Source organism: Agelaius phoeniceus, chromosome 14, assembly GCF_051311805.1.
Source record: "Agelaius phoeniceus isolate bAgePho1 chromosome 14, bAgePho1.hap1, whole genome shotgun sequence".
Lineage (NCBI taxonomy): Eukaryota > Metazoa > Chordata > Aves > Passeriformes > Icteridae > Agelaius > Agelaius phoeniceus.
The window spans coordinates 2,532,571-2,558,472 of NC_135278.1; the positions used below are offsets into that span (position 1 = coordinate 2,532,571).

General features: G+C 52.6%; 2 protein-coding genes across 13 annotated transcripts in view; both read left to right on the forward strand.

The window, feature by feature from the left end:
• ARHGEF9 (Cdc42 guanine nucleotide exchange factor 9) overlaps positions 1–25,902 on the forward strand; it is a 180,278-nt gene that overhangs the window by 42,655 nt on the left and 111,721 nt on the right. Inside the window, exon 1 of one of the 12 annotated variants that reach the window (XM_077185886.1) lies at positions 3,066–3,215. The exons of 5 other annotated variants lie outside the window; for them this stretch is intronic. In XM_077185886.1, coding sequence (XP_077042001.1) covers positions 3,186–3,215 — 30 coding nt within the window. In that variant the 5' untranslated portion in view covers positions 3,066–3,185. Of the gene's footprint in view, positions 1–3,065; positions 3,226–16,806; positions 16,964–20,546; positions 20,666–20,811; positions 20,831–25,902 lie in introns of those variants that run through there. 6 more of the 12 variants (XM_077185888.1, XM_054641443.2, XM_054641441.2 and 3 more) reach the window with 6 other exon arrangements.
• LOC143695197 (uncharacterized) lies at positions 16,163–16,899 on the forward strand. The gene has a single exon (XM_077185891.1). It carries the CDS (start codon positions 16,600–16,602, stop codon positions 16,777–16,779), a length of 180 nt encoding a protein of 59 aa, XP_077042006.1. The 5' UTR covers positions 16,163–16,599; the 3' UTR covers positions 16,780–16,899.

The following is a 25,902-nucleotide window of genomic DNA, read 5'->3' on the forward strand; positions in this document are numbered from 1 at the left end:
AGCAAAGCCTGGTCCCTGCCTCCCCAGTGGGATGTGCTCATACAGGTGGTAGAAATCCCATTTGTTTGCAGGCTAAATGCCTGGGCAGGAGCCTGCAGTGCCCAAGCAGCACACACTGAAAGCTGCCTCTGTTTCCCTGTGGGCACTGTGGGTTTTCTTACCAGAGCAGTGCCCGTGACACAATCCCACAGTGCTCTGTGACTCACACCCAGCTCAGGGTGTGCCTGGTAATATCCCATGTCTGAGATGTGCTTGGTGGGCACAGAGCCCTCAGCTGTGCTGGGCTGCAGCATCCCCTGGCACACCTGGCACAGGAGCCAGCACCTAGTGCCCTTCCCTGGAAGATGCCTTCTTCCAGTGTGGGGAAGTGGAAAAACAGAGTCACTGAATATCCTGAGCTGGAAGGAGCCCACAGGGATCATCAGAGCCCAGCTCCTGGCCCTGCACAGGACCCAGAAGAAGCTCACAGGTGGCTTTTCCCTGCTCCCCCTGCTCTGGCAGGGACTCTGGGCTTGGTCCCCTGCCCGCTGGCTGCCTGCAGAGCACTTTGCATTGACAATGAGGCAGCAGAGGTGCATTTTCTTGGCAGGGAAATGCAGCTGGGTTCTCTCTGAGGTTCCCTGTGCCAGAGAGAACGGCTGCCCCAGTGCTCTGGGCAGGATGGGATTGTGTGCAGCCTGCTGCCCATTCAGAGACTTGGCTGATCTTGGGGCATTCTTGCCTTTCAGCACCTTTGTAGGGAGCAAGAACTAACCTGGCAACTCTTGGTTTGCTTCTCAAATCAGCTTGGTGTAAACAAGGCATAGGCAGTGAAACAGTGGAATATGAGCCTTATTGACAGGCCTGGTCAACAGCTGGCAGGAGGAGAGAAACTGGGATCATTCTGTTCATGTGTAACAGTCCTCCACAGAAATTGCCCTCCTCCTCCTCCAGATCCACACTCCCAGGTAGAGCAGCAGGGTGAGATGTGCCAGACAAATCCTCTTCCCTTGGTGGAGTGCATGGTTTAAAGCTGATCTTGTGCTTAAGAGGGTCATTGTTGTATTCTCTGTGTGTGTGGTGAAAACAGGGCAGATCTCATTTAATATTTCCTGGTAGAAAAAATATTTACCCTTCACTTAGAGATAACCTGATCATTGCTCTGTTTTCAGTGCAAGTTTCTGAGGGAAGCAATGTCCACTCAGGATGTCTGTGTCTCTATGTCAGTCAGTTCTGCTGTCCCAGCTCCCCCAGGCCCTGCAGGTTTGGAATCAGTTGGTGAGGCTGTGCTGGCTGTGTCTGACATCCTGAACAGGTGAGGTACATGTGAGATCTGAATTCCAGGGCTGCACAAAGCCGTGGCCATCACCTGCTGCAGGAGATGGGGCCTCCCCAGAGGGGACCCTGACTGACAACACACTCCAGAATGCTTGTTAGAGGTGGAATTTTCCAACCAGAGCCCTCCTGTGGATGTAAATAACTTGCCTGGTGTTTCTGTCACTGGAAACTTAGGCAGAATTCCAAAGTTTGGACAGCTATAAGCATTTGCCTCCTGACTCCTTCTTTTGTCAGCCATCTCTGGGAATAATGATGGCTGTCAGTGCCTGTGCAAAAGGTGATGGGATATGGCTTGATGGAACTGGAGCAGGCTGTGTGGGGCCCTAGCAGTGCAGAGAGGCTGGGCAGCATCCTTCAGTCCTGCCTGCACTTCTGGTCTGTCCCATTTCAATAAATAAGTGGAGACACCTAAGCCCTGATCCTGCTGAGTGGCACAGGACCAGCAGAAAGTGGCAGTCACGAGGAGCTGCGTGTTGTTCCCTGACTCAAAATCTCCAGCTGCAGGAAAAATGTTGACTCCTCCAGAGGCCAGGAGCGGGAGATCCAAATGCCCTTCTGCCCTTGAGGCATGGAGAAAAAACCCTTGCAAACACAACCCTAAATCCTCTGCAGCTGTAAGTGAGGAGATTGGAGCTCCTGCACAGATTTTACAGCATATCCTGTGTGTGGATCCAGCCTGTCCAGTGTCCCCAGTGTCCTGCCTGTGTCCAGAGCACGCTGCCAGCCATTGCCCACGTTGTGTCCAGGGTTCCTACCTGCCCTCTCCTGTCCCTGCAGACTCAGCTGCCAAAGAGGGGATTTTGGGAATATTGGTGGGGCATTTTCCTGTCCTCAGGGGTGTGTCAGTCCTTCTGCGGGCTGCCCCTTCCTGTGGGCACCGAGCCCCGGGATGGCGGCGGGGGCTGCGCCACCGGCGCCGTGAGCGGCCTTGGCCAGGTGCTGGCAGCCCCGTGTGCTGTCCCAGCATGGGCAGGACCATGTCGACGTGCGTGTCCCGGCTGGAGGATCCGCCAGGATTCAGCCCCGTTCCCAGTTGGCTCTACACATCCCATATGCTGCCGCCGCCTCTTCTAACCAGCGCCAGACACCGCCAGCTCCTCTCCCTCGACGTGGTGGGTGGCCGGATCGATGAGCAACGCTTAGCGAGTGTGTTTGCTTTCTTAACTGTGCAGCTGTGGCCAGAAAGTGGGGGAAATCCGGGGCAGCAGGCAGGGGATGAACAGGCGGAGAGGGGAGCAGGGCGCCGGTGCTGGGGGAAGATCACCCCGGGCAGGTGCAGCGCTGGGCTGGGCCGGGAGCTTTGCTGTCAGTGGGAAGGGGACTCATCCTTGTTCATGTGCAGAGCAGAATGAGAACCTGCTGCCCTTTGAACGTCAGCAAAATCCCCAGCCCTTGCTGAGCGTGGAGCATGTGCTGGCTCTGCAGAGCTGGCGTCCTGCAGCGCTGGGGGCGAGGGTGACCGGCCCCGGCAGGAGGGCACGGGGTGCCCGGGGCGCTGGGTGCCTGCGGGGACCCTCCCCAAGTTCGCATCGCTCCCCTCTCCCTCCCCTCCCTTCCACTCCCCTCCCCTCCTGCAGAGTTTCAAAGCACGGCAAGGAAAAAAAAAAAAAAGAAAAAGGACATCCCCCTCCCCTCAAATCCCTCGGTCCGTGACTGAAATAAATAAGCACAATCCCAGGTAGTGAGGAGGCTGCTAATAACGTGCTCCTGACAGGCACGGGATTGCCGGGCTGAGGGATGGCTGACTGAAAGCTCCAGGCTAGGGTGGGGGTGGGGGGCTTCTTTTTTTTCCTGCCAGCTCTCGCCAGGCAGTAGGGATTTTTTTTTTCCTTCCCCTCCCTGATAATAAGGACATCATCAGAAGCAAGATGCAGTGGCTAAGGGATGGAACAGGAATGGTGAGTTCAGGTAGCTATGTCTTTCTCTTTTCCTCTTATTGCAGTACTTTGACAGGGAAATGAACCTCCGTCCTATCTCCTGACTCCTCCTTTACTCCCTGTCCTTGAAACCATTGATCACTCTGTAGCCATTTTATAGACTCTGCATTCCCAAACTGCTGAGCAAAAGAAGGAATTGAAAGGAAGGAAGGAGGGTGGGCATGCCTCGGGGCGTGGGAGGGGGTTCCGTAGGGCGAGCCGGTGGGTTCGGGGGGGGAGCACAGGGTTTGCCCGATTCCCCGGCGTGTGGGGCGTGCGGTGGGAGAGCACTGGAGGAGAGGAGTGCCGGCACAGGGCTGGCTGCTGCCCGGGGCAGCCGGGACCTGTCACTGTGCCCCTCCGCCCGATGATGAGTTGCGGTGCGGGGGGAGCCCGGCGTGCCGAGCCTGGGCGCGCCTGCAGCAGCCTGGCAGACACAGACACTCCTCCGGCTCGGCACAGCCGCCAAGGCAGCTCCTGCCGCCCTGCGAGCCGAGCCCAGCCCAGCCGAGCCGGCTCCGAGGGCTGCGTGGCCGGGGGGAAGCGGGGAAGTTCCCCCAGCCCAGTGAGAAACTTCCCCGGGAAGCGATGCGGGTGTTCGGAGATGCTCCTCCCGCCCCAGCCCGCCTTTGCACTGGCATTTCCCGCACGGCTCCGTGCGGAGCTGGGCTTTGCAGTTGCTGCTGGATTTGCCCTTCCCGGCTCTCTCGGTGCTGCTCCCGGCCCGGCCATCCCTGAGGGTTTGTCCGGCTCGGCCATCCCTGAGGGCTGCTCCGGCTCGGCCATCCCTGAGGGCTGGTCCTGCTCGGCCATCCCTGAGGGCTGGTCCGGCTCCCCATCCCTGAGGGCTGGTCCGGCTCCCCATCCCTGAGGGCTGGTCCTGCTCGGCCATCCCTGAGGGCTGGTCCGGCTCGGCCATCCCTGGGGCTGCTCCGGCTCGGCCATCCCAGAGGGCTGGTCCTGCTCGGCCATCCCTGAGGGCTGGTCCGGCTCGGCCATCCCTGAGGGCTGGTCCGGCTCCCCATCCCTGAGGGCTGGTCCGGCTCCCCATCCCTGAGGGCTGGTCCGGCTCCCCCATTCCTGAGGGCTGGTCCGGCTCGGCCATCCCTGAGGGTTTGTCCGGCTCGGCCATCCCTGAGGGCTGGTCCGGCTTCCCCATCCCTGAGGGCTGGTCCGGCTCGGCCATCCCTGGGGCTGCTCCCGGCTCGGCCATCCCCGCTGGCTGCTCCCGGCTCGGGCACAGGGCTCAGGCCGAGCTGGCGTCACCCGGCTCAGCCCCCGCGTTCCGGCTCCGGGGGCACCGGCAGATGCTGCTGCCTGCGGGGAGCCTTCGGGAGGGATCGCTGCCCGTTCCCTCCATGCCCTCCCCGCTCCTCACACACACGGCCCGGGGGGTTTGTGCTCCCGCAGGGCTCCGGCGGTGCTGGCAGTGCCCTGTGCGGTGTAGGCAGCAGCCTGCAGCACAACGCGTTTGTTTGGGGTCGTGTTCAAGGCTTGTCTGTCACGCAGCAGCACCTCGGGGGTTTGCTGCCGCCTTCCACCCTCGGAGCATCCGGAGGGCTGGGAGTCCTTCCTCTGTCCTGCTTGTCCCACACTGTGCCCCTCTCTGCCCTGTGCCAGGGATAAAAGTGGTGCTGGGAAGCCGATGGGGCTCTCGCCTCCCTTTCTCCCTTGTCCCAGGTGGCTGCTGAGCCCCGCTGGGGAGGACAAAGTGCTTTTCTAATTGCCCCAGCACAGGACTCGACACCTTCTTGCCCTCTCATCTTCCCAGATCCCTTCTGTGCTGCCGGCTGTGTTATTCTGTTCTCATTAGTCTAATCTTTGCTTTCTCTTCGAGAGAAATTACAGTGCTTACTGTAGGGTGTAATAGAAGATATTTTTGTGGGAAAGTAAAACTCTATTAGTTGATTTTGAAGCGGGAATTTCCCAATATTGCTCCTTCTAACAAGGGAAAAATAAAAGAGAGAGCCGTGGTTTCTGTATTTCATACAGCAGTTCAGCAGCCTCAGCAGTGTTTGGAGATATTCCACATATCTCCAGATACCTGAAAATAAACAATTATTTCAAAGCAGCAAAGTGAAACTGAACCAAATAAGATAAATCCAGTGGAGATGTTTGCAGTCCCTGGTGGTGAGGAGTCTGTTTCCCTGGGCATGGGTGGCCCGAGGGTTCAGGGGCTCCTGCCCTTGGGGCACAGGGATACTGGGAGCGCCTAAAGCCAATGTCCTGCCAACACTTGGTCCCTACAAATTCTGCTCCTTTAGCAAGACAAGATGCGTTGTTCCAGATGTCTTGGCCAAGTGCTAGTGTGGATAGCAGAATTCCCTCCAATACAGATTCTCCTTGCTGTCCCCACTGGTAGGTTATTTGAAATTTTAGTACTTCAGATGTTGATCATTTGGTGGACTGTGCTAAACAAGTGAGTTACTCCACACCAGGGGTAGCTGCATTTCAGTAATTCAGTGGGAATATTATCACCTCAGTCTGCTGGCTGAAATGTTCTGTGGAACTATCAGCCAGCTCTGCTCCTGAGTGAAGGTTGGCTGCTCTGTTCACACAGCCTCCCTTGCAGTGCAGAACCTCAGCCTTTCATCCTGAGCATCACTGGACCCATTTCCATGGGCACTGAGTCTCTGTTATGGTTTTTCAGCTGTCCTTTTTACTCCAGTATTGTTTTCTGTGTGCTGCTGAAGACCAGCAATACACATTTATTCTGGCAGCATCCCTGGACTTTGTTCTGCTCAGGCACATTGGTCAGAACCTGGATTTTAGCCTAGTTTCTCCCAAATTCTGTACAGCACTGATTTATTCAAAATGCTGTTTTCTGTTGTTCTCAGCTTGGGTTCAAGACTCAGAGTTACTCATCTTTAAGAAGCATGTCACTAATGCTTTACAAGTGATAGTACCTTTTGTTCTTGTGGCAGGTGTTTTTTTTTTTCAAATCAGCCCCTAAACCCATGCTATTATTCCATAATATTAAGCTGTTGGAGCTTCTTTTTTCCCTGCTTTGCATGTGCTGCTTCCCATTTTTTATACAATTAATCTTTTGCCAATTATGCTGGCATCCCACGGGGGTGTTTTCCATGCTTCACTGGTACCACGTTGCTAAACTCTCTAGTATCTGTTCCTAATCTAGAAAAATGCAACTAATTGTCATTGGTAGTGATGAGAATCAATCTGCACATCTGAGCAGTGTGTGAGTGCAATGATTATTTGGTCTGGCATTCTTCAGAGGGTATTGATCCAGCATGGTAATCAAATGAGTTGGATTAAATCAGGACAAAATACAGCCTCTTCTGGAACACTTTTTTATCTGACAAGGGCAGAGTTTTTTCCCAAGTCTTTGACTGTATTGCAAGTAACACAAGTGTGAATCTTCCATGGTATTTCCTCACAAAGGGTCTCCTTTTGGGTTTCATGTTGTGCCTGTGACAGTCCAGGAGAGTGCAGCCATCACCTTCAATAGGTGCAGTCCCAGCTTTTTTCTTTCACAGCCATAAATAGTGATATTTTTACACTCCCTGTTGTTGAAATACTTAAAATCAAGCTGCTGTCAATATTCTCCATTTCTCTTGTAAGCAAAAAGTAAAACTCTTGTAAATCATCACAACCCAAAATATGGTGCAAATGAATTCTGTGAATCAAAGGGCCAAAAGCTGCAAGTGGTGGAGATGCCCCTGAGTGGTCAGCAGCATTTTTCCTCATTGATTCTTTTCCACTTGTCAGTCTGAAAATCACAGAGTATTGGGAGCACAAAGTACTCTTTGCACTCCGTAATCCTAAAAATCTCAATGTGAAGCCTGGAAAAGAGAAGTAGAAAAAAGCAGTTTGGGTTTGACTTTCAGTTTTGAAAGTTTGGATAAGCAAAAGCAGCTGGTGGAGAGCAGCCAGGCCAGGGCAGGATGGAAAGAGGAGCTTGTGATATCCAGGCCTTAGGGAAAGATGGGACTGAAGAGGCCCAGAGCAGTTTTCCTGCAGATCAAAGGGAGCAGGGAGTGCTGGCTGCTGCTGGAGCAGTCCCAGGCAAGCTCCTGAGTGCTGTGGGTGTCCTGCAGAGGATGCTGCCTGCTCTCCATGCCCTGTGGCCTCAGCAGGGAGGGCTTTTCCAGCAGAGTGGGACATTTGGAAGTTTGTTCCTGTTCATCCAGGTCTCCTGTCACTGGAGGTTGCTGCTTGGCTTGCCTGAGCTCTGCATGCAGTGGAGAATTCCATGGATGCTGCGGGGCCATGGAGCTCCCAAAGCCCCAGGTCCATCCCACCAAATGCATTTCTTTGTGGGATTTTTCTTACATAGTTCCTGTTCACTTTTCCATTTCTCTCCCACTTTGGGGCTGCTTTAACCTTTCAGTTAGAGCCTCCTGCTGGTGCTGCTCTGCCAAATGTCCAGGTTAAGAAGGAGCCGAGGTTGTGGTAAATAAAAATGTTTGATAAATCTGTGCTCCATGCTGATGATTGTTCTTGTGTCAGACCCAGGAGGGGCTGGGAGGAGGCCTGGCTCCATTTCCATGGAGTTCCCACCTGCTGGATAAGGGACACACCAGTAACTCCTCTGTCTCTTGACATACATCAGGGATGTCTGGAATACCCTGGGAGGGTGCCATAGGCATAGGAAGCAGGATTTCATGGAGCTCTGAGCAGGCTGTGCTTGCTGGGAAGCCACACACCCCATGTGGTCACCATGTCCATCTGTCCCTCCTGCTCAGGGTTTGTGTTTGAGCACCACAGCCTTTGCAAACCACGACAGTTTTTAACTGAGAACCTGATTTCCTTGTATCTCATCAAAGGGTTTTTCTTTTTTGAACACTTCTTGAAAAATCTCTGAAATGCTTCAAGCTGACATCTTAATGTATTTATGACATTAGCTGCTTCTGCTCTGGAATGGTTGCTCTGAATCTCTTTGAGCTTGGCTGTTATTTTGAACATGACTAATTCCCTGAGTGACTAAGCTCTTAGATAATAGGAAAAATTCATCAAGTTATCTCGGGCTCCAATAGTTTCTATTGTTATGAAAAGACAACTTATGAAAAAAAAAAAAGATGCTTATTATGTAATATGTGCAGGGAGAGGAGAGGCGAGTGTTGGTAGGGACTGGCCGAGTGCTGTGTCTGGGAAAGGCAGCAGTGCAGGCTCAGGCTGTGGCATCTCCAGCTTAGTCTGGATGAGCAGTAAAGAATTCCTTGACTGGAGCTCAGGTGACTCCCAGTGAAGGCAAGGAGTTGTGCTCTTGTACAGAAGGGTGTTCAGAGGGGATCCCAGCCCCTTCCTCCCCGTTCTGCCATGCTGCAGAATCCCTTGGTATGACCCAGGGTAACGCTGAGCACGCAGTGAATTGCCCCACACCTTCTCTGCCAGGCTGTTTCAGGCAGCACCTGAAGCACTCAGCACTCCTGCAGGGCCCTGTTCCAGGCAGAAAACAAACCTCAGCTCCATCCCACTGGATTTTCCCCTTGGTGCTGCTGATCCCCAGCACAGAACTGCCAATGTGCAGCACCAGGTGCCTTCCTGTGCCTGTGTGTGCAGCTGTGTCCCACACAGGGGGCATTGTCCCTGTGATCCCTCCCAGCCAGGGTCCCTCTGGCACAGCCAGGGTCCCCTGGGCTGTCACACATTGTCAGGAGCTGCAGGAGGGCAGCGCTGGCCGTTCCTGGAAGGCAGCAGCCTGTGCTCACTGTCACTGCAAGGAGTCCCGCTGAGCTGGGAGAGGGAATGGAGCCTACTTACTGGCATTCACCTGCATTGCTTGGAGAAAGGGAAAAAAAGTAGAGAAAGGCTCTAAAGTTCTTTTTTAATGCTGATATTGCTGATAAAAATGAGTGCACTATGTTCTATTCATACACCTACTGCCATCCATCTGGAATTCCTACTTCATTAGGTTGGCTTGCAGTGTTTTCTTCATTAAAAGAGTGCCAGATTCAATAGGCTGTTCCCTCTCCTTTTTTTGGGAGGCAGAGAGAGGGGGAGAAAACGATTTATATGAAACACATCCAATTCTCTGGGTTAATTTGTGTGAAGAACATGAGACCCGTGGGTCAGCTTCTTAATGAGATGGTTTTTCCTTTTCTCAGTGTCTTGACAAGGAGAAGCCCAGGGAAGCCAGAGCCAAGTGTCACAGGAGGGGGGTGAGGAGGCTGCAGGGAGCTCTGGCCGATTGCTTTTCCTCCTCATTCCCTTGCAGGTGCTGAAATGCACCCTTTGGTTTTTCATTCCCTGTGCCTGTGCAGCTGAATTGCTCTGGGTGACACTGACCCTGAATTCAGAATTCAGAATTCAGAATTTAGTTTTCTAGCATGTAATAATTTTTTTTTTCACAGAGCACTTTGCCCAGACATGTGCTGATGTGAAGATTCTGCAATTTAATGTCAGAGTGCCTGGAGGGAGCACTTGTCTTCCCCTAAGGAAGGGACCTGGCTTGCATTTTTCTGCAGTTTGGGCTTTGCTTTCTTTACCTTTTTCCAGGCTCAACAGTGAGCCAAAAAGTTGAGAAATGAAATTAAGGAGTAAAGGTCTCTTGTGTTCCTTTAGGCCAGGGGCTGAGGTTTTTTCAGACAAGGAGAGCTTACATAAGGTTGAGCATCAGAATTAGATGGGTCCTTTTAAACAGAACTTGCTCGGCCCCTGAAGTCTTTCTCTGTGACCAGGGTAATTGGTGTTACCACATCGGATTTCTGCAAGATTTGAGGGGGTTTTATTTTCTTTTTCACCACTGGGAATCTGAAGATGCTTCTGGAGTGCAGGCTGGAGTGTGCAGTAGATGCAAAGAGAGCAGAAAGCACTCGCAACACTATTGCCAGGGGCAGGAGATTTTAGCCTGTCTTAATGCTTTAAATTCAAGTCAACTTAAAAATAGAAGATCTGTTGTTCTCAGTGCAATCCAGAGGAGCACAATGGACTCAGCCCCCCTGACAGGCTCTCTGTGCCATTTCAGCATGGTCTGTGTAGTGTCCCAGGAGCTGTGGCACTGGTTCCATGGGGACATCGCTGCTGTGGCTCAGCTGCTGTCCATCTTGGGGTGGAATTCTTGTGGGTTTTTTTCATGGAATGCTTGGAGCAGTGACCTGGAGATGCTCAGGTCCTTGCCCATGGCCTCTGAGCTTTGTGCAGCTCTTGGCCAGGTGGTCCTGCAGGTGCAGCTGAATTCAACCTCCAGCAGTGCCCTGTGTGCTCTGAACATTGCAGAATTGGGCTTAGGAACTGAATTTCTTCTCTTTCCAGCACTCCCAGCCTTGCCACGAGGGCATCTTGCTTCATGTGGTCCTTCCCTACTCTCTCCCACATCCACTTTGCTGCTTTGCTGGCTCTCAACTTATGCAGTCTTTTAGGAAGAGGAAATTACTGGAAAAAAGTGCCAAGTTCATGTGGACAGTGAGGAAGCTTTTCCATTTGAGGGATGGAGTGGGCAGGCAAGGAACTGTGGGTGACTGGAAAGTCGATTTTTCACAGCTAAAATCAGGCCCAGGTCTCTACAAGTATTGCTTCATTTTGCAATTTGGGTAAGGAATTTTAGGTGTTTGGGGATTTTTAAAGCTTCCCATGAAGCTATTCCATAAACATAAAAGATATGGAGATTCCTGAGGAAAAAAATCTGCCTTTGCAGCAGCTCTGCAGCTCACAGGCTGGTGCCTCCCATCTGGCCCAGGATGAAAAGAGGGCTCTGTCAGGCATTCTGTGAAGAGAAAGGAAAAAGAGGCAACTCCCAGCTTAAGGAAATCCTCCTTTTTGGAAACAGCAAATCATAATCTCACTGGCCTTTAATCTCTGAAACCCTGAGCTTAATTCCTGCCTAGATTTAGAAAAAAAAAATTAATGGTTTTCTTATAATCTCTGCTGGAGTCTGTGAATCACCCCCCTGGTGTCCAGTGTCACAGCACTGTTTGTGGGCACCTGGTGTGGGACATTGGGGATGGAGGAGCAGGTGCTCCACATCTCTGGGAATGGAGATGCAGGTACTCCACATCCCTGGGAATGGAGGGGCAGGTGCTCCCACATCCCTGGGAATGGAGGAGCAGGTGCTCCCACATCCCTGGGAATGGAGGAGCAGGTGCTCCACATCCCTGGGTACCATCCCTGGGAATGGAGGAGCAGGTGCTCCACATCCCTGGGTACCATCCCTGGGAATGGAGGAGCGGGTGCTCCCACATCCCTGGGAGTCACGGCTGCCTGTTCCTTCTTGGGGGCAGGATTAATTCAGCTGGGAAGTTTAAACTTCCCTCATGGTGCCCCAAAGCTCTGGGGTGGGGCTTGTGCTCCAGGTGGGAGTAGAAAGGAGCTGAAGCAGTTTGGGGCTGACAGTCACCAGCAGTGGTTTCCTCTTGGCCATGGATTTCATCCATCCACACCAGTTTTATTCCTGCTCAGAATCATGAGCCACACTGCTTTGTGTGAAATTTCCCCCAGTTCACTGAGACCTAGCTCCTTTGGCCAGAGGGCAGCAGATTTGGGTTCCTCCTGTCCCATCCCAGGGCCCTGCCACACCACTTCCTCCAGTGGCATGGCCAGAATTCTCTGGTTAATTAAGGCTAAGAATTTAGTAGCTCATTTTCTCAGGTATTGGAAGGTGGAGCTGGTGTGTTGGGACAGGACTCTGCTCCTCACAGTCAGTTGGAATTGTTTGTGATGGACTAGAGCCCTGACCAGTCTAAAGGAAACCCAGCAGGGTACAAGCCCCTGCCACAGGAGCATCTAACTCTCCAGACTGCCTCTGAGGAGTCTGTCTGATTTATTTTGAGTGTGTGGTTTTACATTTCTTCATGTCAGGCTTCAGTTAGTTTTAGCAGTAGGAAACACAACATAATGAAAACATTATCTTCCTTTGTAATTATGACACAATCTTTAGTCTGAGTTTCCTCTTCCAAGGTTAGGCATCTAAAATAAGTTACTCCACTCTGTCTGTCCCAGAGTGGAGGTTGTTACTCTGCACAGGGATTGACAGCAGGACAGGGAGTTGGAGCTGACAGCGTGCACAGCCCCATGGCCCTGCAGTGTCCTGGCACCTCATGGTGTGGGGACCTGGGGGCTGTCCTTGCTCGGGGAGTGCAGGAGCTGTCAGCATTGCAGCCCCAAGCCCTGGCTGCTGTGTTTGCCGAGCCAGGAGTGGGATGTGCTGATTACTGGAGACATCCATTGGAGGGAGACGTGGTCACAAGGCTGAGCCCGGCGCGTTCCGCACGGGAGGATTTGGCATCTTCTGTTTCCTTGGCTTGCTCCAGAATTCCTGTCTTGGAATTAATGTCAGTGTAGGGCCCCTGTGTTTGTTACTCGGGTGTCCAGAATTGCCTGCCCTGTACCCGTGTCCATCACATGGGTGCGGGTGCGAGCGGGATGGGTGTGATGCGAGCGGAGCCGGCTCCTTCCCCGCTGCTGTCCCTCCCAGAGGTGCTGAAATTCCACCCTCCTTTCTGGTCCAGCACAAGCCCTGGCTGGTCCTGCATCACAAACCGTGCTCCCCAAAGCTCCTGTAACGTGTTCTGTGCGCTGAGGGATGTGTGGTTTATGTAACTGATACAAATCTTCCCCTTCCTCCTTTTGCTCTGTACAGAGCCTTAGACCAAACTTCCCAGAAAGAATTCTATGAAGTTCAACTTCACCGTGGTTTTATATAAACCCCTGCTGTGTAGGTGTGCTTTATCAGGAAGGCTTCTAAGAGAAGGTACCATCCATTTTCGTAGTAAAATTAACATTTAGTGCACGCAGAAGGCATGGGAAGTTATATAAAGCAGCAAGTACTGTTGGGAATACTGCGAATATAATTTAAATAGAAGCTTCTCTGCACTAAATCTGTTTGTGCTGCTGTTACACACACAGAGCCTCCTCTGGAGCCCCAAACCTGTCCCTGGGTGAGGGGACACACCCGGGGCTTTCCTGCCTGATCTTTTAGGGGGTGTTTGACCTGGGGAAGGGGATGCTGTGGCTGAGCCTCCTGGGTGCAGCATCCCCCTGCCTGCAGCATCCCCCGGGCTGCAGCATCCCCCCGGCTCCAGCATCCCCTGGCTGCAGCATCCCCCGGCTCCAGCATCCCCCGGCTCCAGCATCCCCCAGCTCCAGCATCCCCCGGCTGCAGCATCCCCAGGTTCCAGCATCCCCAGGCTGCAGCATCCCCAGGCTGCAGCATCCCCCGGCTGCAGCATCCCTCGGGCTCCAGCATCCCCAGGCTCCAGCATCCCCGGGCTGCAGCATCCCCCGGCTGCAGCATCCCCCCGGCTCCAGCATCCCCCGGCTGCAGCATCCCCAGGGTGCAGCATCCCCGGGCTCCAGCATCCCCCAGCTCCAGCATCCCCAGGCTCCAGCATCCCCGGGCTGCAGCATCCCCTAGGCTCCAGCATCCCCCAGCTGCAGCATCCCCCGGCTGCAGCATCCCCAGGTTCCAGCATCCCCAGGCTCCAGCATCCCCAGGTTCCAGCATCCCCTGGCTCCAGCATCCCCAGGTTCCAGCATCCCCCAGCTGCAGCATCCCCAGGCTCCAGCATCCCCCAGCTCCAGCATCCCCCAGGCTGCAGCGTCCCCCAGGTGCAGCATCCCCCGGGTGCAGCATCCCCTGGGCTCCCCAGGGCAGGCAGCACAGCAGTGGGGTCCCCACAGCCTCCCGTGGTGGGGGTTTGGGGCCGGCAGCTCAGGAGGGGCTGGCTCTGTGGCTCTGTGTGTAATCCGTGCCCTCCCCCGCGCTCTGAGTGGCTCAGCTCTCGCAGAATGCCAGCCCAGCGCTGCCAGGCTCGGTGCTGGCACTGAAACCCTCCCGTCGGGCTCCGGAAGTGCTCAGTGAGCATGTGTGAGGTGTGCACCTTTGTTCTGGAGGGTTCCCAGCCTCTGCTGCTCCCCCTGCCCTGCTTTGGCTCCCCTGGCTCCCTGCAAAACCTCAGGGCTTCTGCCTTGAAACCACCTGGCACTTCCAGGGGGCAGAGCCAGGGATGGGCTGTGCCTGCTGACGGTCCCCAGGTCCTGGGGGGTGTGGACCAGCAGAACATCCCCACCGGGCTGCTTCTAACATTTCCTCTGGGCTCCACACCCAGGCTCCCTCTGTGCTCACTGCAGTTTAGAGGAAAAGATAAAGTGGCCATAAAATCCCTATGAATTCAGGCTGGTTGTATGTTTTGGGGAAGTCGTTGCTGCTTCTGACATTGAAACTGGAATTTCCTGGCTGTTTTTGTAAGTTCAGGTTTATGGTTTGGAAAATTGCCTGTGTTGTTTTGGGAAAGGATGGTAGCAATAATAATAAATATTCCACATCTATTACGTGTTGGAACAAAACAATCTCTGAGGTCCCTTCCAACCCAAATAATTCTATGTTTGCTATTCTGATTAGTCTAAAATTACATCAGACAGACTGGCTATCCTAAAAATGGATCCTTGATAGAAAATGCAGGTTTGGAAGCTGGGGATGAGGCAGATCCATCACCTGAATCCAGCCTGGCCTGTGTGCTAACAGGGCAGCCTGGGGCAGCTTTAAAGCAGCTTCCTGTGATTTTACAGGTGAAAAAGGGCTTTTCACTGCCCTCCTGAGTGAGAAACTCCCTGCCTGGACAGAGCAGGGGCCTCAGATGCTGGAGGGAGCCTCTGGCTAGCACTTATCACTCAAAATAAACCATGTAAGGAGCCCAAACTGTTCTTGTTTCTAATGCTGCTCAACACAGCCCAGCCTCTGCATCTGCAAACACATCACAGCCTGCACATGCTCCAGAGCTGGTCAGAAATGAGCAGGATGGTGCTGGCTGAGTGCTGGTCTGGCAAAAACCAGTGGGTCTGAGTGGAGGCCATCGAGGGAGGCCCTGTGAATACCCAGTCCTGACATGGTCTCTCCTTTGATGGGGTTTGGGGTGGATACAGGACCCTTCTGGTTTTGAGGGAGCTCTCTGGCAAAGAAAGAAAATGAAAGCAAGCCTTGCATTGAACAGCTGGGTTTGGTGTTGGTGTGATGGTGAGCTGGGGCAGGAGCATCACCTTCCCCAGGGAGGACACTGCAGGACAGGCTGCCCTTGGTGGTGGGGCTGGGGTTAAAGCATGAAGCTGGCCAGGTTTAGACATGAAAGAGCTGCCCAGCTCTCCTCGTTTGCTGCAGGAGAACAGACCAGGTGCTGTGTGGTGCCTGCTGGCCTCGTGTCTGTGTGGGAGCGTTCGGAGGCGCAGCTTTCCTGGAAGGTGCCGTGCTCAGCCCCCGGATGCACATTTTAGTGCGTTATGCATATGCATTGGCAGCATTTCTATATTTGTCTTTGTCTGGAAAATCATTTGCTTTTTCCAGCTGAGTGTATCTGGTCTGTGTGCGTTGTGATGCCTCTCTGAGGTATCTGCTGGTTCTGGGAGCTAAGATTGGGGTTTGGGATGTAGCACCTGGCACCTGGACCATAAACCCTGAGTGTGAGTGTGTGATTTTAATGTAGGAATGAGCATTTCTGGCTGCTGCAGAAGGAATAAAGGTCCTCCATCTGTCCTACCCCCCTTTTATAGCTCTCTGTCTGTAGAGTCAGAATTCAGTTTAACTCTTAGCTGGAGACAGCCGGTGCAGCGCTGAGGGGAGATGTTACAGGATTCCTGATGGGAGAACGATTGAACAGAGCTAAACCGTGATTCCCCCTGCCCAGCTCCCACATTTCAGGCTCACAGCGAATTCCCAGGTTACCATGAGTTGCCTTTTTGTTATTTTGGCCGCTTTGCTTCTGCTCCCCTCCCCGCTCCGAGCGGGCTCGGGGCTGTGTTTTCCAGGGCGCTTCCAGGGCAGCCGCATCCCGGGGCGGTGCGGAGCGGGATGTGCGCGGCTCGGAGCGCTGGGAGCCGCCTCGGAGCCGCCTCGGAGCCGCCTTGGAGCCGCCTCGGAGCCGCCTCGGAGCCGCCTGGGAGCCGCCGGGCCGGAGCATCCGCGGCACGCCGGGAGCGCGGGGCAGAGCCGCGGCTGCGTGGCGCTCGCTGTCACGGCGGGCGGAAGCCTCGCGTATTTATGGAGCCAGCGCTTCCTTCTGCGTTTGAGTGACAGCCAGGATGCCGTCGCTGCCTGGTCACTGGAGCTGATTAGTATGCGCCAGGGTCCGCCTCGCTCCGAGGGATGCAGCCGCAGCAGCTTGCAGAGCTGTCACACTCACACGGGCTCCGTATCTGCACTGGCTTGACGAATTAAAAAGCGAGCCAGCCAGCGAGAGAGAGACCCGGAGAGAGAGGGGGGACGAGACAGAGAGAGAAGCTTGCAGACAGCGCTCGCTCTTTTCCTAAAGGAAGGATTTTGCATCCCGAGTGCTCACTGGTTGTGATGATGCTTCACTTAGCGGGCTCAGAATGAGCTAGAGACAGCAGATAGGGGAGAAACTAAAGGCAGAGCACAAAGCATTACGAACCAACCCAAAACCAGGAACAGTTTTCTCCTCTATTCTAGCATGGTGGATGTATGGACAGTCTTACAGAGCAGAGGTTGACTTCTCCAAATCTGCCAGCCCCACACCTCGAACACTACAGTGTTCTGCATTGCACCATGACCTTGGATGTTCAAACGGTGGTCGTTTTTGCAGTGATTGTGGTGCTATTGCTTGTGAATGTCATACTCATGTTCTTCCTGGGCACTCGTTAAATGGATTTTTTCTCCTGAGCTGTTGGGGGCTACTACTACCACTAGCAATTCAACAAGAGAGCACGAGCGGGAGAGAGAGAGAGAGAAAGGCGAGAGAGAGAGAGAAAGAGAGAGAGAGATTTCTTACTGAGGGGGGAAACGCGTTGAGCTTCAACATGGCCTCGCTGTGATATGTATGACGTTGGTATTATTATCTCTCCCTAAATCTTTTGTCATGTCTTGTCTTTTAAGTATGCCTGTAAGTGTAGCTGCTTTTGCCGGGTTTCTAAATGTGATAAATAATAATAATAATAGCGATCCAGTGCTCCGTGGTTCTGTGCTAGCGAGACAGAGCTGTGCTTCTTTAGGCAGCAGCAGAGTGGAAATGATCTGTCTGTGGTGAGCACTGGCTGTGTTGTTTTGCTTTCCTTTGAAATAGAGGCTCAAGTTAATAATAAGTCATTTTGTGTGCGATTTCTAGCAAGCAGTTAATGTGCAATGTCTGTGAGAGTAACCATGTAGGTGCCAGGTGAGAGGTGCTGCTGTGTGCAACGGAATCGAGCTGTGGGCATTTTTTAGGGGGGAGGGTGGTGTTTGAGAAATCCTATTAAAGGATTAAATCTTTGCTAAAATAACATTCAGCCACCAAAAAAAAAAAAAAAAAAAAAAAAGGAGAAAAATTCTACTTACTGTATTTATCTGTGTTGCTTTGATGATCTGATTTGATTTCTGAAGATTCAGCCCCAAAGCCTCCAAATTCTATGTCCACACTGATGTAACCCAGCTCCTTTCTTTAGAGATGTGAGAGGCACCAAAACATAACCTGCTGGGTTTTTATTCTGGTTGTACGTGGTTTCTGTCTCTGCAAACTGGGAAGGAAAGATCAAAGGCAGAAAGGGAAATACAAGCTTTGTTTTTCTTTGCTAAAGCAACAGATACGGAGGGGTTGGGTTTTGCTTTGATTTTCTAGAGATCTGATTTTGGCTTGCTTTTCTTTTTTTCATGTGTGTGTGTATTTATAAAATTTTGGGGAACGTATCGAAGAAAAATCTTTGCCCACCTCAAGGATAAGGAGCTTTTGAGATGGGTTGATTCGTGTGACTTTATTTACATTGATTTTCTGGAAAATGAAGTGCTAAGTTGTGTCTTATGGGCTTGCTGGAAAGGTGTCCAGCAGTTAGAGGTGCTTCTAGCCCGAAATTGCAATGTTTACAGCCTGGGAGCAGGGCTGGCTGGGGGCTCCAGTGGCAGCATGAGAAGTTTGGAGAGAATACGAAGGGAATGTCTGGAAAGAGTAATGCCTTTTCCTCTGGAAAATATATCTCTGTTCTGTGCTTCTGTTAGAGGTCTTCAGGATTTTTTAATTATATTATTTCACCCTCCAGAAAAATCAGAATTGCATGAAACAAACAAAAATACCAGTTTGAAAATGTTTTTATCTTTGCTGATGGTCACTGGAATTTTATTACCTTGATAATTTAATTAGTTCATGCTTATTCCAGCTGTCTATTATTTATTTGATGCCCTCTGAAAAGAAAATAATCATGTAACTGATAGATAAAGACAAAGCTGGAGGTTACAGATGGAGACATGGAGTTATTTCCCAGTGGGGGTTTGTGTGCTGGGAGTTAAATGCTGAGCAGGGCTCGGGAGCCGATGGCTTTTCCATGGTGGCATGATTGGAAACGGAGTTAAATCCTGCAAATTTGCCACTTTCAAAGTGCTTTTAGCTCTAAATAAAAGAGAAAAATATTTTCCCTGAGTCCCAGGGTGGGAACAATTGTCCCCAAAAGTGTTGTGGGGCAGGAGCCTGTTTTAGTGGGGAGGAAAGGCAGGAGCCAGAGATTCAAGCCCAGGAAGATGCTCGGGTGCCTGCTGGCTCCGTTCACCCTCTTCACTTGTAGCTATCTGCAGGAGGTACCTGCTTCACTTCACGGGAGACTGAGTCAATCTTCTTCCCGAAAAAAAACCGAGTGAATAAAATTGATGCTGACCATGGTTTGGGTTGTTAAACAGCTCAAATTTGCTCTATTTGCCTGTTGGCCATTCTGTGTCATTAGTTTTATAGGTTGCAGAATCTCCTGGAAAGGTAATAAATGAGCTGAGATCACCATGGAGAGGGAATTGATCAAACAGCAGCCAAAATCATCCTTTCAGGGGAACAGCCTTGAGCGACAAAGGGATTTGGAGGAGAAAGGCTGGAAAAATGAGCAAAAACCCAACCCCAAAACTGACCAGCGAGTTACCATGGGCTGTGGCTGTGCCTGAATGTTTATTTTCTCACGGTTCTCTGGCACTAAGGTTTACCTTTCAATACGATTTCTACGAGGAATGCCCGGCGCCTGCCGCGGTTTCCTGGGCGCATTCCTTGATCCAGAGCTTGTACTCCTGGGGATATATTTAGGAATTATTCGTGTTGGGTGCTGGATGTTCCTGCCATGCCCCATGGCTCCTTCTGCAGTGCCCCTGTGGTTCCATCCCTGGGGGGCTGTGCTGGGGCTGTGCTGGGGCTGCATGGGGAGGATGAGGGGTTGTGCATGCTCAGCTGCTGGGAGGGAGCGCCGGGAGCCGAGTTCTTCCCATCGCGGAACGTGTTTGCTTGGGAGAATTCCTGTGATTTTATTACAACTTTTTGCCTTTTATTCCTCCTGAAGGCTGGTAGAGTTAAAGAAGGAAAGTTAATGCAGAGCAATAGGAAAGTTGGCAGCAGCAAACTTTGTTATTGTAGCAGCACTGTTCTCGTTATCTCGGGCTTCCTGATGGAATTTTGGGGGAAAAGAGAGGAAGCAAGAGGTGAAAGAGTAAGCGAGGGCTGGGCTTGCTGCTTGTTTAGCTTGGTCTCTGTCTCCCAGCCCAGGCCTCAGTGTTCACCTCTTCAGCGCTGCCCCAGCCCCAGTTTTGTATTTTGGCAGCTGCAGTTTGGCATTTCCAGGCGTGCAAGAGCCCCTCTGTTCTGCCCAGCTGGGCACAGCGGCTCAGCCCGTGGTGAGCGCTGGGAGCTTTCTGGGGTGCCAGCACTGCCAGTCCCCACTAGATCCCTGTGCCCCCAAAGGACTGTGCCTGCAGTGTTCTGGGTGGCATTTGCCTGCTGTGAAATTCCCTGGGATTGGAGCTGAACGTGTCCTGGGACCATTGGGGTCACTCTCAGGTCCCTGGGGGTGCTTCGGCCCCGTGACTCCCCCAGGTTTCTTCACCTTTGTGGGGATGCTCAGACCCAGGGATGAGGCAGAGGGATCATTCCTTTAAAGGAATCAAAGTGCTGACCCTCTGAAAAATATGGCCCCAAAGGAAAAAAATACAAATTTGTCTGCAGAAAGCGTATTTGTGATGCGTATAATCTCTTTCAGTGCTTCTGCTGTGTTTGCTGAGGCTGGGTGATGGGAGACCTGCCTTGCTGTTGTCTGCTTAAGCAGGATTCAATGTTATTTGCCACAGGATTCATGAAAATGCCTCTGCCTGTATCATAGCAACCCCGTTTCCCACAGTCCATAAAAAGTCCATTTCTCCCGAGCAGCAATCCGCCGTCTTAAAGATTCAGGCACCTCCTCGGCAGGGAAAGGGGGATGTGCCCCTCTCCGGGTGCTTCCCTGAGAGCTTAAGTGTCGGGATGATCCCGGCTTGTCCTGCTGCACGGCGCTTCTAATGCTCTGTCTTTAAGGCAGATAAAGCGCTTTCCTTTCGGGTTTCGAAGGGCTTCCTCCCCCACCCTGGCTATTTCCCACCTCTGTTTAAAACCTCACATGACAAGTTGGAGGGGATGGGACAGCTCCGAGCTCTGTGACGCGGTGGCTCTGCCCTGTCCTGCCATTTGGCTTTTCCCCCGGGATGGCAGCAGCACAGCCCTGGCGTTTGCTGGGGAGGGAGTGAAGATCTGCCCCGATGCCAGCCCTTCTGTGGGAATGCAGAGGTGCTTTCTCAGCCCGTAGATGACTGTTATTAAGAGCTGCATGTTCACCTGACTCCTGCCCCCATCTGTTTGCATAATGTGGTTATATTTCTTTTTGGATCAGGTATTCAGTACACAGCCCAGCTGCTGTGTATAATGTCTGAAGGAAAATTGCCAAAAATCCATGTAAGTTTTTTGGTTGGGCTTTTTTTTTTTTTTTTAGTTGTTTTGTTTTGTTGGTTTGGGGTTGTGTTTTTTTTTCTTTTTGGTTGCTTTAGTTTCAATCTGTGACTAGAACCCCTGTCTGTGTTGTCATTTCATTTTGTTGTGGTGCTTGGTTCGTGTGTTCAGCTGGGTTTGTCTGTGTGCCGTGCCTGCCTGCATGTGTGTCCGTGTGCTCCGTGTTGGAATGATGATCTCTCCCTGTGTGTTCCATTTCCTCTGTGCATTTTCTCAGCTGGGTGTGACAATGTGCTCAGTGTGTCTCTCACAGTGAAACCTTGGGAGAGATTTTGGTAAAACTCAAGGATTTGTCTTGGAGCTGCGGAGGCTCCAATGAGGAGAAGTTAGGAAGCTTGAGGAGAACTCCCAAATGTTAATAATTGTGTAAGAATTGTCCTGTTTGAGGAGGGCGCTTGTGCAGGGGCTCCAGGGCTGGCAGAGGACAGTTCTGCCGGCTCCTGGCTTTGCCACTGATTTACTGTGCGGCCTTGGGCGCGTTCCTTTGTTCCTTTGTTGCCTTGTGGCTTCTCTTTTCCATCTGGGATAGAGGAATATCTCACAGCACTGAGGTGTAGCCATGCCTGATGTTGTCCTGTGTGTGCCCTTTTTGGCTGTGCAGGTGGGGAACGTCTGTGTGGCCACGTTGGCCCAGCTCTGCCTACCTGGGTTTTGCCTGTTGGAGCTGTTGTAGACAGCAGGAGCTGTGGTGATTGATGCTTCCCACTAAAAATAGATGCTCCTGGAGGAAGAGCTGCTGGAGGAACTGTGATTTATTGTCTTTATTTTATTAGTTGTGGTTGAATTTCTTTCCTGAGTGGAAATGAGTCTTAATCTGCAAGCACGACAGACGGCTGGGGTGGCTCTAACCAGCAAAGGGCCATGTGGCATCTGCTCCTTATTCCTGGTTTTCCTGGGAATTACTCTGGCATTGTCCGAAACACCACCTTGATGGTGGGCAGGAAGCCCCCAGAGCTGTGCTGGTGGGGACTGTGTTGGGCAGCCTGAAAGCTTCACCACCTGAATTAAAGAGAATTTTGGGGGATGAAGGGAGTGCATGCATGCAAGGATTTAAAGAATTAGGTCTGGATCTCAACTGACTCTAGTTTATCCACAGGGATATAATTTCATAGGAGTGTGCTGCTTTGGGCAGCTACCCCTTGTGCTGTCACAGAACTGGGGAAACTGAGGCACGGGGTGGTTGAAGAGCAGCACATTTTGGGATGGGGGTTAGTGGGGCTGGGATCTGGAGCAGGATGCAGGGCTCACCAGTGGGGGAGGCTGTTTGGCACCGTGTTTGGGGTCTGGCTTGTGCATTTTCCTGCAGCCCTTGCCGTGGGGCAGCGTCGGGGGCCAGGCTGGTGCCGGGCATTGTGGGCTGAGGCTGCGTTTGGGGGATTTTGGAGCTGGGAGCAGCCGAGTGTGGCCGTGCCCATGTGAAGGGCCATGTGGCTCAGTGCCTGCCCCTTCCTTTGCATCAGCTGAGACATATATAACACAACGTATGGGCTGCTGGCAGCCGGCGTGGGGCTATTTTCGGCTGCATCGCGCCGAGCCCGCCCTGCTCGCCGGGCTGGGCTCAGTCTCCAGGGATGAGCTGTTCCCAGGGATGGATGAATCCCTGTTCTCAAGGGATGAGCTGTTCCCTGCCCCTTGCCCTCCTCCAGGACCTGTCCGGGATGGGCAGGGCAGGCGCTGACCCCTGTGGCTGCTGGGGACAGCCGGCAGCAGCAGCAGCAGCAGCGCACCCTGGGTGCCAGGGAGGCAGAGCAGGCTCACCCTGCTTAAAGCAGCCCGGCTCTTTGTTTCCCCTTTTTGTCCCTGGATAAAGCCCCAATTTTTTGTCCCTGGCTAAAGCCCCAAGTGGATTTCTAGGCTGGTCACAGTGGTGCCACGAGCCCTGTGTGCTCCAGTGTCCTCCTGTCCTTCTGGAGCGAGGCTGTCGCTGCCCGGCGTGCCCGGGGCTCTGCGCTTTGCCGGGGGCTGAGGCTGGAATGTCCTTCCCGCTGCTCCTGCTTGGGGAAGCAGCGAGCCTGGCTGTCCTGCTCCCTGCCGGGGCCTCTGTCCCCAGCCCTGCTCCCCTCCTGTCCTGCCTGGAATGCTGAGGACAGTGTCTGGTTTTCAGGGATGCCCTGCCCTGTGCTGCAGAGAGCCCGCACCCTCTCCAGGCATCCGGCAAAATCCCTGGGTGCTGCTGGCTGGGTTTGTTCACTCCCGGGACTCGGGATGTTTGCCCCGAAGTTTCCAAAGGGTTAAGCTGCTGCTGGTGCCAGTTTTGGGGGTTCTGAGCCCCTGCATGGGAGCTCAGAGCTGTGAGAGTGGCTGCAGCTCACACCGGGAGATGCGGGGAGTGGAATCAGCCCAGCTCCGAGGGCTTGGAAAGCAAAAGGGACAGAATTGTGTGGGAATTGTTCCCTTGTCATTGGGCAAATGCAGTCTGGTCTCAGCTACACGAACAGGAGTGCACAGCAAACCCCTAAGGATCCGTCCTCTACCCCAATAGGAGCGGGTTAATTTGCTGGGCATATCTGGGGAAAAGTTTTGTCAAATTAAATCGTTCCATTTGACAAAAGCATCAGCTCTTGCTGGCATTACCAGAAAACAGGGTTTTTTCAAAGCATTTCTGTGGACCTCATTCCCCTGCTATTTCTGCTGCTCCACTCCCCTGTATTGTGCTCAGTAAATCTGACAAGGTTCTCTCAGTACGTTGTGCACTGAAGTTTCTGTTCTGATACCAAATTTAGGGAAGGCTTGTTATCTACAGTTCTTTCTTCCTGGCTTGATAAGGTGCTGATTAATTTAATGCAACTCTCTTTCCTTATCTAGTTGAGCTTCAGTCAGTTTTAGTATAATCTTGAGAAAGCGTGATCAATCTTTAATGTTTGTTTTTAAGGTTTATTCCAAAGCCTTTTAGGCACGCTGGATGTTTGCTCTTTTGTGAAGTTCTAGGAGAATTAAGTTAAAAAGTAGCAATTATAGAACCAGTTTTGAATGCAGATGAAACATTTTCAAGTTGCTCTAAAACAAGAAAGAGCAGTTGGCTCTGATGAAATTTCAGGTGTTAAAATAGAATTGTCTTAACTCTGGTGCTGGCTGCGTAAGGCAGGGAATATCAACAGAGCCCTTGTATGGGCATAAGGATGATACAGGGCTGAAGGAGAGGGCCTGTTCCCTCTCCACAGGTGTGTGTAAGGTGAGAAGGGACAGGGGCACTGTCACCTGTCCCTGTGTGGGGAATTGTCCCCTGATTTTTCCCGAGCACACAGGCACAAGGAGCAGGCAGTGCATGGAACCAGGCTGTCATCGGTGCGAGGCTTCTGCCGTGATGTGGGGATCAGGGGCTGACATCTGGATAGATTTTCAGTCTCCTCTGGTCCAGGGGAGATGGATTTCTGTTCCAATGCCCAGCAGCAGATCGATCCAAGCTCCTGGATACTGAGAGTTTTGCAGAATTGTCAAAAAGTCTTTCCTAAGGAATTAGAAGTGCACCCAGGCATGGAGCAGAGGAGCTAAAACTCCCAAACCTGCAGGCTGGGAACAAATTTGCTTAAGACTAACGGGCTGCCTTAGAATTCGAAATGTTCAGCCAGGAGAAGCCTGACTTCTTCAGTGCACACCCAGAGCCTGGGAAGCGTGTTCCCAGGCATTAACAGGAGCCAGACTGTAGATTTATGGAATTCAGGGAGCACTGGCCCTGCTGCCCCCAGCACCCTCTGCAGGGGTGGATGCTGCTGAGCCACGTGCTGAGGCCAGCCCTGATGTCCCTCTCAGCCCAGTGCCATTTGCAGATTGTCACCGTGGCCCCAGCTGCCACAAAGCCAATTTTCCCAGCTGATTTGAAGCTCAGTACAAGTCTGTGTCTGGTCCCCAGAGCCCAGGTTTGGCTGGAGGTTGTCGGCAGCGCGTGCTCCATGCTTCTCCCTTTGCTATCTCCCTCCCTGGCTTCCCTGTCCCCTGGTCCCTCCTGCACTGTGGTAGAGTTGCTGTGCTTTGCCCCAGAAAGCAGTGCTGCTTTAATCTCTGTTTTCCAGCAGCTGCCAGGCTGTCCCTGTCCCTCCTTCCCACACATGTCAGGGCACACACATGTCCACACGTGTGCAGGCAGCCCTGCACCTCCCTGTGGGTCACTCTGGACATGGCCAGGGAAACCTATGCATTAAAACACATGTGCATATGTTTTCCTTCCCAAATATATTTTGGAAAATATGAGTCAGCAGCAGCAGCAGCAGCAGCAGCAGCAGCAGCAGGCAAGAACATATTACATAATCTCTGGGAGCCAAGAAAACCTCGCAGTGTATTAGGAGCGAGGTTTTCTGGAAGCAGCAGCTTTTACCATCATTTTGGGGCCACACATTGGCCTGGGCCCCTCAGTCAGTGGCCTCATTTCCATCATATCCTCTTGTGTGCAATGCAGGGAAGCAGTCCCAGCAGCCTTGGGTTTTGTTATATTTTTAAACCCCCCAGTACTGGTAGAATCTCAGGGCTGTGCTGTTGGTAACGACTTCTCTCTTGTTCCTTAACATGTTCTCCTGCACAGAGTCTGTGATTTTCCTTTTTGGTTCCCCCCACTCCCCACCTCCTGCTGTTTTCTCTCAAATCTCAGCACTGAGAGAAATGGCACATGAGTGCAGCTGGAAATAGCTGCTGCCCCCTCCGCCTCCCCTCTGCTCACGGCCACCCACCTCCTCCACCTACTCCCAAATGGGAGAGTGAAGTCAACAGCCACTTATAGCCCCGGGCTGCTGCTCCTCGGCTCTCCCCCTCTCCCTCGCCGTGCGTGCCCTGCCCACACAGGATTCAGAAGGGCTTCATCACCGTTTTAAGGCTCCTGCAGCTGGATGAGCACTTGTCTGGTCCCGTTGGGATCTGTGCCGGAGCATCAGGGATCAGAGGGATGCGCGGTTTGCTCCGTGCTGGCCGGGTAGGGAGGGGGGAGCAGCAGGAATTATGGACATGCAGAGGAGCACAAACAAAAACCCAAGGGAATCAGACAGCAGGAATGTCAGGGGTTTGAATCCTGGGCACACTTGTGAGCGTTG

Coding starts and splice junctions, on each gene's coding strand:
- LOC143695197 (XM_077185891.1), top strand. CDS start 16,600: ATGGACAGTCTTACAGAGCAGAGGTTGACTTCTCCAAATCTGCCAGCC.